The sequence below is a fragment of the Ostrinia furnacalis genome, unplaced genomic scaffold, assembly GCF_004193835.3.
Source record: "Ostrinia furnacalis isolate ACB-3 unplaced genomic scaffold, ASM419383v2 OfSCF0631, whole genome shotgun sequence".
Taxonomy (NCBI): domain Eukaryota; kingdom Metazoa; phylum Arthropoda; class Insecta; order Lepidoptera; family Crambidae; genus Ostrinia; species Ostrinia furnacalis.
Window position 1 is genome coordinate 525,532 of NW_021130870.1, and position 11,559 is coordinate 537,090.

At 46.6% G+C, this 11,559-nt stretch overlaps 2 protein-coding genes across 2 annotated transcripts; both read right to left on the minus strand.

Annotated features, from left to right (window-relative positions):
• Nucleotides 1-124: 124 nt before the first annotated feature.
• On the minus strand, nucleotides 125-2,001 carry LOC114366399 (uncharacterized). The gene is made up of 3 exons (XM_028323263.1): nucleotides 1,964-2,001; nucleotides 792-928; nucleotides 125-381 (listed from the first exon to the last, which is right to left on the minus strand). The coding sequence occupies exons 1-3, from the start codon at nucleotides 1,999-2,001 to the stop codon at nucleotides 125-127; spliced, it is 432 nt and encodes a 143-aa protein (XP_028179064.1).
• Nucleotides 2,002-2,923: 922 nt separating this feature from the next.
• Nucleotides 2,924-11,238, minus strand: LOC114366416 (uncharacterized). The gene is made up of 8 exons (XM_028323286.1): nucleotides 10,922-11,238; nucleotides 10,300-10,462; nucleotides 9,353-9,578; nucleotides 8,154-8,267; nucleotides 7,977-8,067; nucleotides 6,319-6,466; nucleotides 5,411-5,545; nucleotides 2,924-4,311 (listed from the first exon to the last, which is right to left on the minus strand). The coding sequence occupies exons 1-8, from the start codon at nucleotides 11,224-11,226 to the stop codon at nucleotides 4,099-4,101; spliced, it is 1,395 nt and encodes a 464-aa protein (XP_028179087.1). The 5' UTR covers nucleotides 11,227-11,238; the 3' UTR covers nucleotides 2,924-4,098.
• Nucleotides 11,239-11,559: the final 321 nt, after the last annotated feature.

Genomic DNA, 11,559 nt, shown 5'->3' on the forward strand with positions numbered 1-11,559 from the left:
ATGACGTGCGAGCGACAAGGATGGGCAGCTTGGGGTCATTGGACGGGATTCTACGTGCTCACGGACCAGGCTTTAGAGGCGGCACTATTCTTTCTCCATTCCATGTTTGTTTTGCGTTACATTATCACATACCTGGCGCTAACGTAAAGCTTCCCGCCCACGGTAGGCCCATGTATTTGATGTCGAGGGTGAGCCGATGTGGCATGGCGGGCGGCAACGTATAACAGTGCGCGCGCTCGCCAGCTTCTAATCGCACGCGCCAGTCGCGCGCGGCGCAAGTCAGCTCCAATGCGTAGGGTAGTCGGTTGTAGATGGCCAGCGGCGGCACCACTCGAATTAGGTAGTTGGGGATGGAGCGCGTCACTTTGTGCGACTGGCAGCCTGTGGGCAGATAAGTTGTTGGACTGAAGCAGGGATTCCGAAACGCCCTAGGGCGTTGGTTAAGGTTAACCAACCCCAGAGCGCCAGGCGCCTTAACTTAGGGCGTCATAGTAAAAAAAAGTTTGGGAAGCTCTTGTCCAACTACGGACGACGAATGAGAAACTTTTATTGCCACTGCTGGTTTCTCTTGTCACAAGAAACTATAGAGTCCTCGTCCGTAATTTTAGTAATGGTTAGAAAAAAAAAGCTAGTAATCCAATCTAATGACGAAAGATTTAGACATTTTCCGCTAGATAGACAAAATTACCCAAATATACCGTTCAATTTCCGGAAGAATAAAATCTTATTTAAACATTTTATCTACATTTAAACTGAAAAGATACAGCTCAGTTAAAGGTGAATATGCCTACCTTCAACAGTGATGATCCTCATGGCGAATATCTTGTGTTCCGGCCCGTCCTTGGTAGGGCAGATGACGTCACGCGGCGTGCCCAGGTCGTTAGCCAGCTCCTTCCACCAGATGCCCTGCGCGTGTGTTTGGTACGTTCTGTAAATATTATCAAAATTAATTCATCAGTGGCAGACATGTGACGTAAGAGAGCTGTCACAATATACGTGTCTGAAGTCCCGCAGTAGTTGAGGCACAGAATAATAATAAGTACTACGTACAGAAGTTTTTCTTCGCGAAGGAATTTAAAAAAATGTATGCGCAATGTCATTAACAATATGGTGTAATTTAGCCTGTCTCAAGAGTCAAGCACCATTTTGTTGACAAACGTCAGTGATCGGCACTGCGCCGAAGCTATTGGGCTGACTTCGGTAAAATGATGTGACGTGAGGTGCCAAACTGCGGAAAATGGCGGAGGAAATACATGATTTAGCATGAATTATCATGAATAATATTAACTACTTATTTACCTCTCAGTGTCTTGATCAACTTAAAAAAGTACATTCTGTGTTTTTATTATTATTTAGGCAGTTAAATACTGCACAGTATTTAGTACACCATTTTCTTTATTTTCTTCTATCATACACAAGAATACGCGTGCGTGAGTCAATGTTCGCTCGTATGTGAGGAATTGTCGAATAGTATCCTGTAGGTGGGCCATCGTGCGTGTTTTGTTTTCGATGTAAACTCGCGGAGATGAACAGTACCTCTAGTAGGAAAAACTTTCGAGTTCGTTTCGTTGTGTATTCAAAGTGTCATCGAAAAATTTTGTATGAAAAATTAAACAGCGCCCCCTAGGGCGGCTATAATATAGGGGGCGCTGTTTAATTTTTCATACAAAATTTTTCGATGACACTTTGAATACGCAACGAAACGAACTCGAAAGTTTTTCCTACTAGAGGTACAGGCCTGGTTGAGGTGACAAAAACACACTCCTTTCACGTCGCTTCTCTATAGCAGTAACAAAATCATTTGCCTGCCTGTAGCAGCATATTGGGACCACAAGCGAAATAAATAGACTCACTCGAAGCCACAAAGGCTTCAAATAAGTTCCGCAACGACACAGGATTTGCGCTGCCCATACCGTAAATGCTTCTTGCGAACTTCACCAGATTTCGGATTCGTGGTCACCACTGGAAAACTGTTTTGCTCCAACGACCATCGGTATACATCGTTTCATCTACGAAGTAACGCCCCACCATTCTTCCGCTAATGTTTGAGTGTTATCGGTACACGTTAAATTATCCATGAGTGCACACGCACACTACAATAATGACGCTCGGATTGCTCGGATCAAACTCCCTGCACCCCGCGCTTCCCTCGACCAAAAATTGGTGAGGCGCGTCTTCGTGGATGAAACGATCTATACCAGGGGTGACCAACTTGATTAGACATAAGGCCTCAGCCTCGAGTTTAGCGGGCAGCGGGGCGGGAGCGGCGGCGGCGCGGGAGCGGCAGGATCTTATGCGTAAAATCAAATAGACCGGTTCTCGAAAACAGCGGCGCGGGAGCGGGCAACGAGCGGGCAGCGCACTCCTTCTTTTGCCCACAATAAATCAAGCGTTAGGAATAAATTTGAATCGAAATAAAATTGTCGCCGTTGTTCAGACATTTCGTTTGCGAATAAAAACAAATATCTCGACAACACAACCCCGAACACAACACTTCGCCGCTAAAGCGCCGCGCGAGCTGCCCGCTTGTTTCGAGAACGGGTCTGCGTTGCCCGCCCCGCTCCCGCGCCGCCGCCGCTCCCGCCCCGCTGCCCGCTAAACTCGAGGCTAAGGCCTAAGATCTACTATTTACTAACAAAACCCTGGGCGATCTACCACTTACATACTTCTTGAAATCTTAAATGAAACAGCATAGTTTAGTGCACAATCATGTAGTATTTTTCGTCTTGCCACGATCGACTGGACTAATCTACAGGGTGTTAGGTAAATGGGTATATGAGCCGACACTAGCCCATGTTAACATGGTCATATAAATGGTATGGTGAAGTCAGAAATTTGATATCATCATTTTATTTTTTTTAATTTTCATATCAAATAAAATTTATAAAACCTAAACTAACACCCTGTATAGTACTCACTGTGCGCTGGACGGCAGCAGGAACAGCCTGCAGTGGTAGGCGATGTACAGCGGCACGTTGTACTGCTCCTGCGGCGCCAGCACGCACAGCCGCCGCTTGTCGTCGAAGGGGTTGGTGAGGGCACCAGGCGCGCGCGCACAGTACTCACTGTGCGCTGGACGGCAGCAGGAACAGCCTGCAGTGGTAGGCGATGTACAGCGGCACGTTGTACTGCTCCTGCGGCGCCAGCACGCACAGCCGCCGCTTGTCGTCGAAGGGGTTGGTGAGGGCACCAGGCGCGCGCGCACAGTACTCACTGTGCGCTGGACGGCAGCAGGAACAGCCTGCAGTGGTAGGCGATGTACAGCGGCACGTTGTACTGCTCCTGCGGCGCCAGCACGCACAGCCGCCGCTTGTCGTCGAAGGGGTTGGTGAGGGCACCAGGCGCGCGCGCACAGTACTCACTGTGCGCTGGACGGCAGCAGGAACAGCCTGCAGTGGTAGGCGATGTACAGCGGCACGTTGTACTGCTCCTGCGGCGCCAGCACGCACAGCCGCCGCTTGTCGTCGAAGGGGTTGGTGAGGGCACCAGGCGCGCGCGCACAGTACTCACTGTGCGCTGGACGGCAGCAGGAACAGCCTGCAGTGGTAGGCGATGTACAGCGGCACGTTGTACTGCTCCTGCGGCGCCAGCACGCACAGCCGCCGCTTGTCGTCGAAGGGGTTGGTGAGGGCACCAGGCGCGCGCGCACAGTACTCACTGTGCGCTGGACGGCAGCAGGAACAGCCTGCAGTGGTAGGCGATGTACAGCGGCACGTTGTACTGCTCCTGCGGCGCCAGCACGCACAGCCGCCGCTTGTCGTCGAAGGGGTTGGTGAGGGCACCAGGCGCGCGCGCACAGTACTCACTGTGCGCTGGACGGCAGCAGGAACAGCCTGCAGTGGTAGGCGATGTACAGCGGCACGTTGTACTGCTCCTGCGGCGCCAGCACGCACAGCCGCCGCTTGTCGTCGAAGGGGTTGGTGAGGGCACCAGGCGCGCGCGCACAGTACTCACTGTGCGCTGGACGGCAGCAGGAACAGCCTGCAGTGGTAGGCGATGTACAGCGGCACGTTGTACTGCTCCTGCGGCGCCAGCACGCACAGCCGCCGCTTGTCGTCGAAGGGGTTGGTGAGGGCACCAGGCGCGCGCGCACAGTACTCACTGTGCGCTGGACGGCAGCAGGAACAGCCTGCAGTGGTAGGCGATGTACAGCGGCACGTTGTACTGCTCCTGCGGCGCCAGCACGCACAGCCGCCGCTTGTCGTCGAAGGGGTTGGTGAGGGCACCGGGTGCGCCCGCGCCCGCGCCCGCCGCTGCTAGCTCGGACTTCTTGTAGAAGAGTTCGAGAGGGTAGGAGGTCTCGTTGCGGATCTACAACAGAATTATTTATTTATTTATTTATTTAGGTACAGCAACAGAATACAAATTAGTTTTTACAAATAATTTAGACAACAAAAAGGTACATCAAATAAATTTGCACTCCAGTTATAGCTATACACGACATTTGCTTAGTACATGATACGACTGTTTAGTTTATTATGTTATTATTATGTCATAAAACTAGACCAAGTTCTGGTGATAAGCGGTAACACACAGCAGTAAGGCAAGATCAATCATTTGTACGCCACAAGACGTGTGGATTAACTGGACAGGCCGATATTTGACTAAAGCCCGGTCTGTGAGCACGTAGAATTCTGTCCAATGACCCCAAGCTACCCATCCTTATCATCATCATCATCATCATCAACAGCCCTTTACAGTCCACTGCTGGACTATGAGCCTCCTCCACTATAGTGGAGGGTTTTGCCATAATCTCCACGCTTGGCAGGCGGGTTGGAGATCGCAGGTTAAAAGATTGATGTTTTTCAGAGAGCGCTGCTGCCCATTCTCTGTTTGATGTGTATCCTTCCTTCCTGTTCCCTATCCATCCTTATCGCTCGCGCGTAATTATATTGCTGTCGTGACTGTGCGACGGGCGCCCGCAGTGAGTGTGCGAGCGCGACAGCAACAAAATTACGAGCGAGCGATAAGGATGGGTAGCTTGGGGTCATTGGACAAAATTCTACGTGCTCACGGACCAGGCTTTACAAGAACTCATCATCAACGCGCACATCAAAATATCGGCGACGGAGCAGCGACGATCGCACGTAGGCTACGTGACGTAGCTGCAAGTAAACACGAGATCATGCAAACGGTTCTATGTCATGTTTTTTTTTATGCATAACAAGGCAGGTATTTGACCACAATCGCACCTGATGTTAAGTGGGATGCAGTCTACGCGCGTAAAAATGCGCATTGATGCGCAAACATCTGAACTTAGCCTTATTCTTTTAGAACAATTCAAGAGCGTACAAAATCACATTGCTTTGACACGTAATAACAATAGCTTTGACAAATCAAAGAAAAAAAATGTTTATTTGACACACGACTAATCGTATCGTGTTGCAACATTGTGGCGGAGTACACTAACCTGCAATGGCGAGCGGACCACGATCTTCTTGGCGTTGTACTTGGACGCGCGCTCTACCACGATATAGTATCGCGTATCGTGGCGGCTCGGATGCAGCACGTGTAGTTTAGTTGCGTTACGTGATGGGCACAGGATCTGAGGCATAGAACACAGAGACCCTTTCAAGCCAGTTCTAATTTGTCTTGTGCTGGTTAAAGGTCATAGCAGACTTATCAACTCAGAAAGAGATCTACACCGTATTGCCTTTCGCGATTTGTCACCGCCTTTCGCGCGCTTTCAACCGCAAGACGAGGCGTTTACGTTACGGTGCGGATAAGTGTGCGTTGCAGTATGGAGTTTCATACAAAGAATACTGACTGTCTCGAGTTGAAATGGTTACGATCCCTTTCCGGGTTGATAAATGTGCTACGTCCTTAAGTCTTGGACATAACCGTCAGCGAATCCTCCAATCACTAAAACTTTGTTCTACGGGTTTAACGCATAAAACCCACAAGGTAGTTTATAAAGTAGTCTTTTCAGCAGCTGTATGTAAGAGGATGTAGTATGCCGGCTGCTTTCATCCGGCCAACCTGAAAATCACCGAGTTCATTTGTTCAGTAAAAGGGAATAGACAACCTGATAATAATGATGATAATAAGGCCCGGTTTCTGAGAAATGTTTTAAATAACCAATCAGATTTCATTCTTTCAATTTCAGATTGGTTATTCAAAGAAACTCTCCAAGGCCTACCGTGAGCGGGTCCATGTCGTGCAGCCTGACAGGCAGCGTGAGGTCGGTGAGCTTGGCCCGCAGTTGTGCGGGCGGGGCGGGCGGCGCCCAGCTGGCGCCCGCCCCAGGTGGCGACATGCCGCCCGCGGGGAAGCCGCCTCTAACACGTTGGAGACAGCAGATATACTCTCGAAGCCTACCGTGAGCGGGTCCATGTCGTGCAGCCTGACAGACAGCGTGAGGTCGGTGAGCTTGGCCCGCAGCTGTGCCGGCGGGGCGGGCGGCGCCCAGCTGGCGCCCGCCCCCGGCGGAGACATGCCGCCCGCGGGGAAACCGCCCTCGAACACGCTGGAGACAGTAGATACTATAGTCTGGTCCTTGAGCACGTACAATTTTGTCCAATGACCCCAAGCTACCCATCCTTATTGCTAGCGCGTAATTATGTTGCTATCGCACTCGCACACTCACTGCGGGTGCCAGTCGCACAGTCACGACAGCAATATAATTACGCGCGAGCGATAAGGGTGGGTAGTAGAGATGAGACGTATTTACTAGAACAGATCCACACACTAGGTATTTTACAGTACTAAGTGGCACCTATTCCAATTTTTAAAATACTTGATCCACCTAGTATTTTTTAAATTACACGATTTCCGACCCTACCATCAAAGTAATAGAGGTTATTATTGCATAATCCGTAGTCGTCCACCTAGTATTTTTTAAATTACACGATTTCCGACCCTACCATCAAAGTAATAGAGGTTATTATTGCATAATCCGTAGTCGTGTATTACGCGCACCGCGTATTTCTCGCTAAGCTTATGTGCGAACGTAGAGATTCACTCCGTCTCTGTCTGACAAACAAATTTGAGCGCAGGCAGGTGTGAGATAGGAATAGCCTGTTGAAGTATGAAGGGAGGATATCAATAAATCAACAGCCAGCAAAAACATTATTATTCAATTTCAAATTGCATTATTAATACTACGGTTGTATCTTTTCAAAGAAAATTGTATTTTAAAGTCATAATACGTGGATTAGTCCGCACTAGTCGCGTCAAGTATGGTAAATTACTACGTACTAGGTGGAATAGGTATTTGGATCAAGTATTAATAAATACTTGGAATAGGTGCACCTAGTATCAAATTTACCTAGTATAACCCATCTCTAGTGGGTAGCTAGGGGTCATTGGACAAAATTCTACGTGCTCACGGACCGGGCTTTAGTTAATAACAGTACCCCAAGAAAGACTCTAACTCTGGTAATCTGATAGTTATTGTAAAGTTGTCATTGTTATAGCAACGGATTGTTCGCTGTCACAAGAAAAATACTTTTTCATCCTGCCATTGAACAATATAAACGCCTGACTCTTAACGTATACAAACCATTAAAAATCTGAATGCCAACAATTTAGATAAAAGTTTCTTTATGAATTAGAATTTGTACATGTTTGATTTGTTGACTAAGATGAAGGTAAATATTAAAAAACTAGCTTTTGCCCGCGGCTTCACCCGCGTGAAATTTAGTTTTTCACAGATCGTCATAAATTATAGCCTATATGTTATTCTGGGTTATAAACAATAACGCGGGTTCGAATCCCACCGCCGCTCGACTATTGTGGTGAGCCCACTCGTAACACAAGCTTATTTAGCTTACCACGAGGGGCTAACGGGACTATTAGTAATTTGGGCAATACAAATTGCTAATAATCTTTTTTTATAAAAAAAAATACTGTAAAGTTTCATCAAAATCCGTTCAGTAGTTTTTGCGTGAAAGTGTAACTAACATGTTGACATCCAGACATCCATACATACTTTCGCATTTATAATATTAGTAGGATAATATTTAAACAAGACTTACCAATCCCAATCTTCGCTTACATCAGCCATTTCAGGTTTGGGTTCTTTTACGATTTCATCGTCCAGTAGATCCGCTCCTGATGTGTCACAGCCTATAAACCATTAACAAAATGTTCATTGTACCCACATTTTAGTATCATTCAATGGAATTTGGTTGTTCTATTTACTTATTGATTACCTGGAGTACTAGGGCGGCTGGCGTCGGCGTCATAGTCGGCTATAGCCAATACCCTGTCATTCCCTGCTAAATCAGTTTCTGCTCGTGTCCTTAAATGCACTGTTGATCCAGGTCCTGAAATTAAGGTTTTTCATTAAATTTTCATAAGCTGCGGATGGATTTATGTAAGTGATCGTAGATATCATCAGAAGATGCGGTATAAAGTCATGCAGTGGGCTATCTCTAACTCAATGTGCGACAAACAAGGTAGTGACAACGTTAATCTATTGATATATTTTTCTTGAGCTGTCAAAAGGCAACTCTTGCATTGATTTTGTCAAGGGCGACTACCATTAGGCCATATTAAATCATCAGGCCGCGAATCGTTTGAAAGTGTCAAATACCCCATTGACATGTCATTATTATTGACTCACCGATGTCATGTAGTTAACATAAATCATTGTTGACTTACCTATATCATTGACCAATACGAGCCCAGTCTCACTAGTAACAATTGTCGACACGCCGGCGGGTGTGATAGTGATGTTAAGGCTTTCTTTAGCTTAACATATCATTGTTGACTCACCTATATCATTGACCAACACCAGCCCAGTCTCACTAGTAACAATAGCCGACACGACAGACGTCCTGTCGATGATGGCAGCCGACAAAGCCAACAATGCGCGGGCACCAGCTGGTGTGATGGTGATGTTCAGGCTTTGTTTAGCATAACATATCATTACCTTAATATCAGTGCCTGAAGACTAGAGTGCACAACCAATGTGTGTTACCAGTGATGACTTATAGTTCGGAAACGTGGCCTCTTACTATAGGCCTTATACAGAAGCTCAAAGTTGCACAGCGTGCTATGGAGAGGGCTATGCTCGGTGTTTACGAGATCGAATCAGAAATGAGGATATCCGTAAACGAACTAAAGTCACTGACATAGCCCGACGGATTAGCAAGCTCAAGTGGCAATGGGCAGGACACATAGTACGCAGAACTGACGGCCGATGGGGCAGCAAGGTTCTAGAGTGGAGGCTGCGTACCGGAAAACGCAGCGTGGGACGTCCACCCCATAAGGTGAACCGACGACATCATAAAGGTAGCAGGAAGGCGCTGAACGCAGGCCGCTACCAACCGGGTAACATGGAAAGCATTGGGGGAGGCCTATGTTCAGCAGTGGACGTCTTATGGCTGAAATGATGATGATGACATACCTATATCATTGACCAGCACGAGTCCAGTCTCACTAGTAACAATAGCCGACACGACAGACGTCCTGTCGGTGATGGCAGCCGACAAAGCCAACAATGCGCGGGCACCAGCTGGTGTGATGGTGATGTTGAGGCTTTCCTTAGCTTCGAGTATGACGTATGTGCACATGCGCTCTGCGAAGCTTTCCGTTTCGAGGCCGGAGTCTACGCTGTCTTCTCGCACTGGCTCCTGTAATAGAAATAGAGCAGATTTTTGTTACTTAAAGTGTTTTTTGTTATTTGAGCTAGAAAGAAAGAATGAAAAATCTTTATTTGACAACTTAATCGTAAAAAATAAATACATTCATAACATTTTAGATCACAAACATCAAAAGAAGAAAGAAAAAACGAAAAAATAGTAATAAAGTTGTCAAAAAGGCCACCCACTCAGTGACTAAAGTGACTGTCCGAATTTGAGTTCTCTTTTGAGTCTCACCGGGGACATATTATGTCATGAGTTAAGAACATTCAAACCCAGGTTTAGATGTGTATCAGTAGTACCGTGAACCGTCTCTTCAAATAGTAAAACTAAAAAGTGTGATTGTTTGTGTATCAAGACATAACAAGAAAAAATATGTGTAAGTGTAGTCTAATCTAAACAAAGGTCTCCGGGCCTCTTCAAGGCGAGAGTGAATAAGCACTTACAGGGCAGATATGTACCATCCTAGACTGCATCCCACTTAACATCAGGTGCGATTGTGGTCAAATACCTGCCTTGTTAAGCATAAAAAAAAAGGTTAGGTGAATAAATTTCTTCCGCCACTTTTACTCAGTACCGGCTCATAATGTTGTCCCGAAGTGGTGGTAGGGCAAGCTATATTTGGGACGTATAATCGCCCTGGAAAGGACCTATGTACTGAATAGAGTATTTGATTAGATTTGATAATATTGTTTCCATGTATTGTTCTTGCCTGCAACGTGACAGTCTTGTGCTCCGTATCTTTCTTCGCCTTAGTGTCGGAGTCGGTGAAGGAGACAGCCTTATCGTTGTCTTCATTATCACTGCCTTCGGGCTCGCTTTGCTCCGGCGCCGACGAGTCTTCTTCGTTGCTTAGGTCGTCGGCACTTGAATCACTGTTGGCATACAAATATCAGTTTAATATCGCTCACGTAATAAAAGCCAGTGTTTTACACTTTTTCCATCTGCTCTCTATAAATTATACGCAAATACAAGCTCCACCTTCTATGAACGATTCTAGCCAAGTGATCAGTCTACTTGAGGGACGTAATCGGCATGGTAATTAATTAAATTGGTATTGTTTTTATTATGTCTACCTACATGTAATACTACATGTAATGTACAGATCGAGCGTACAACTGAGTCAAGCCTGTGGTATGGGAAAAGCACGGGAAGGGTGGTTTTGTGACGTTAAACGTTAGCGAGATTTCAAATGTGCTTCAGACTTGAATACTCTGTCATTTCAATATGTCACCCCTCCTGAGCCGCTCTTATAGGCCTATAACCTAATTCAAGCACTGACTCAGTTATCCACTAAACCTGTAACACAATTATAGCATTATCTTGGTACGTACTCCGTAAATAGGTGTCCAATAGCAGTCGCCAGTTTATCCATCAATCCATTCTCGTTCTCCGAGTCCGATTCGTCCAGATCCAACGCTCCTAATAACGACATATTCCCTGCATTGAAGTCCACGTTATAAGGCTTGCTTTCTCTCCCGTTGGGGTTCTTTATGAACACCATCTCGTTGTCTGTATCACCCTCGTCTGCTGAGGTCTCGGATTCGAAGCCGGTTTTCTTTTTCGGTTTTTTAGCTCGATCTGATGAAGAGAGGTCTTCGGGCTCGGTTTGGACGGTCGTGTCGAGGCGCGCCGACATTGGGTAGGATTTGGCCTGGACAAAAATGAGATAGATAGAACACAGTTTATTATACATTACAAAAAAGAAAAAGAAAAAATCAAGGGAGACGAGATATTTTATAACTTTGAAGGTGACAGTTTTATGGTAAGATGAAGCAGTGATTCTTATTTTCGGCCAAACAAGTTTCAGTCTTGTTTACACCAGCGCAGGGAAAATATCCCCAGGACGATGCGCAGTCTTAATGTATGACGCAGTTACCCAGTGTCAATGTCACGTCAACTTCGTTCGCCTTCGCGCGTTAAGGGTCACTGTTCTAACCTAACCTAACCTACTATTTTCTGCAATGCCTAC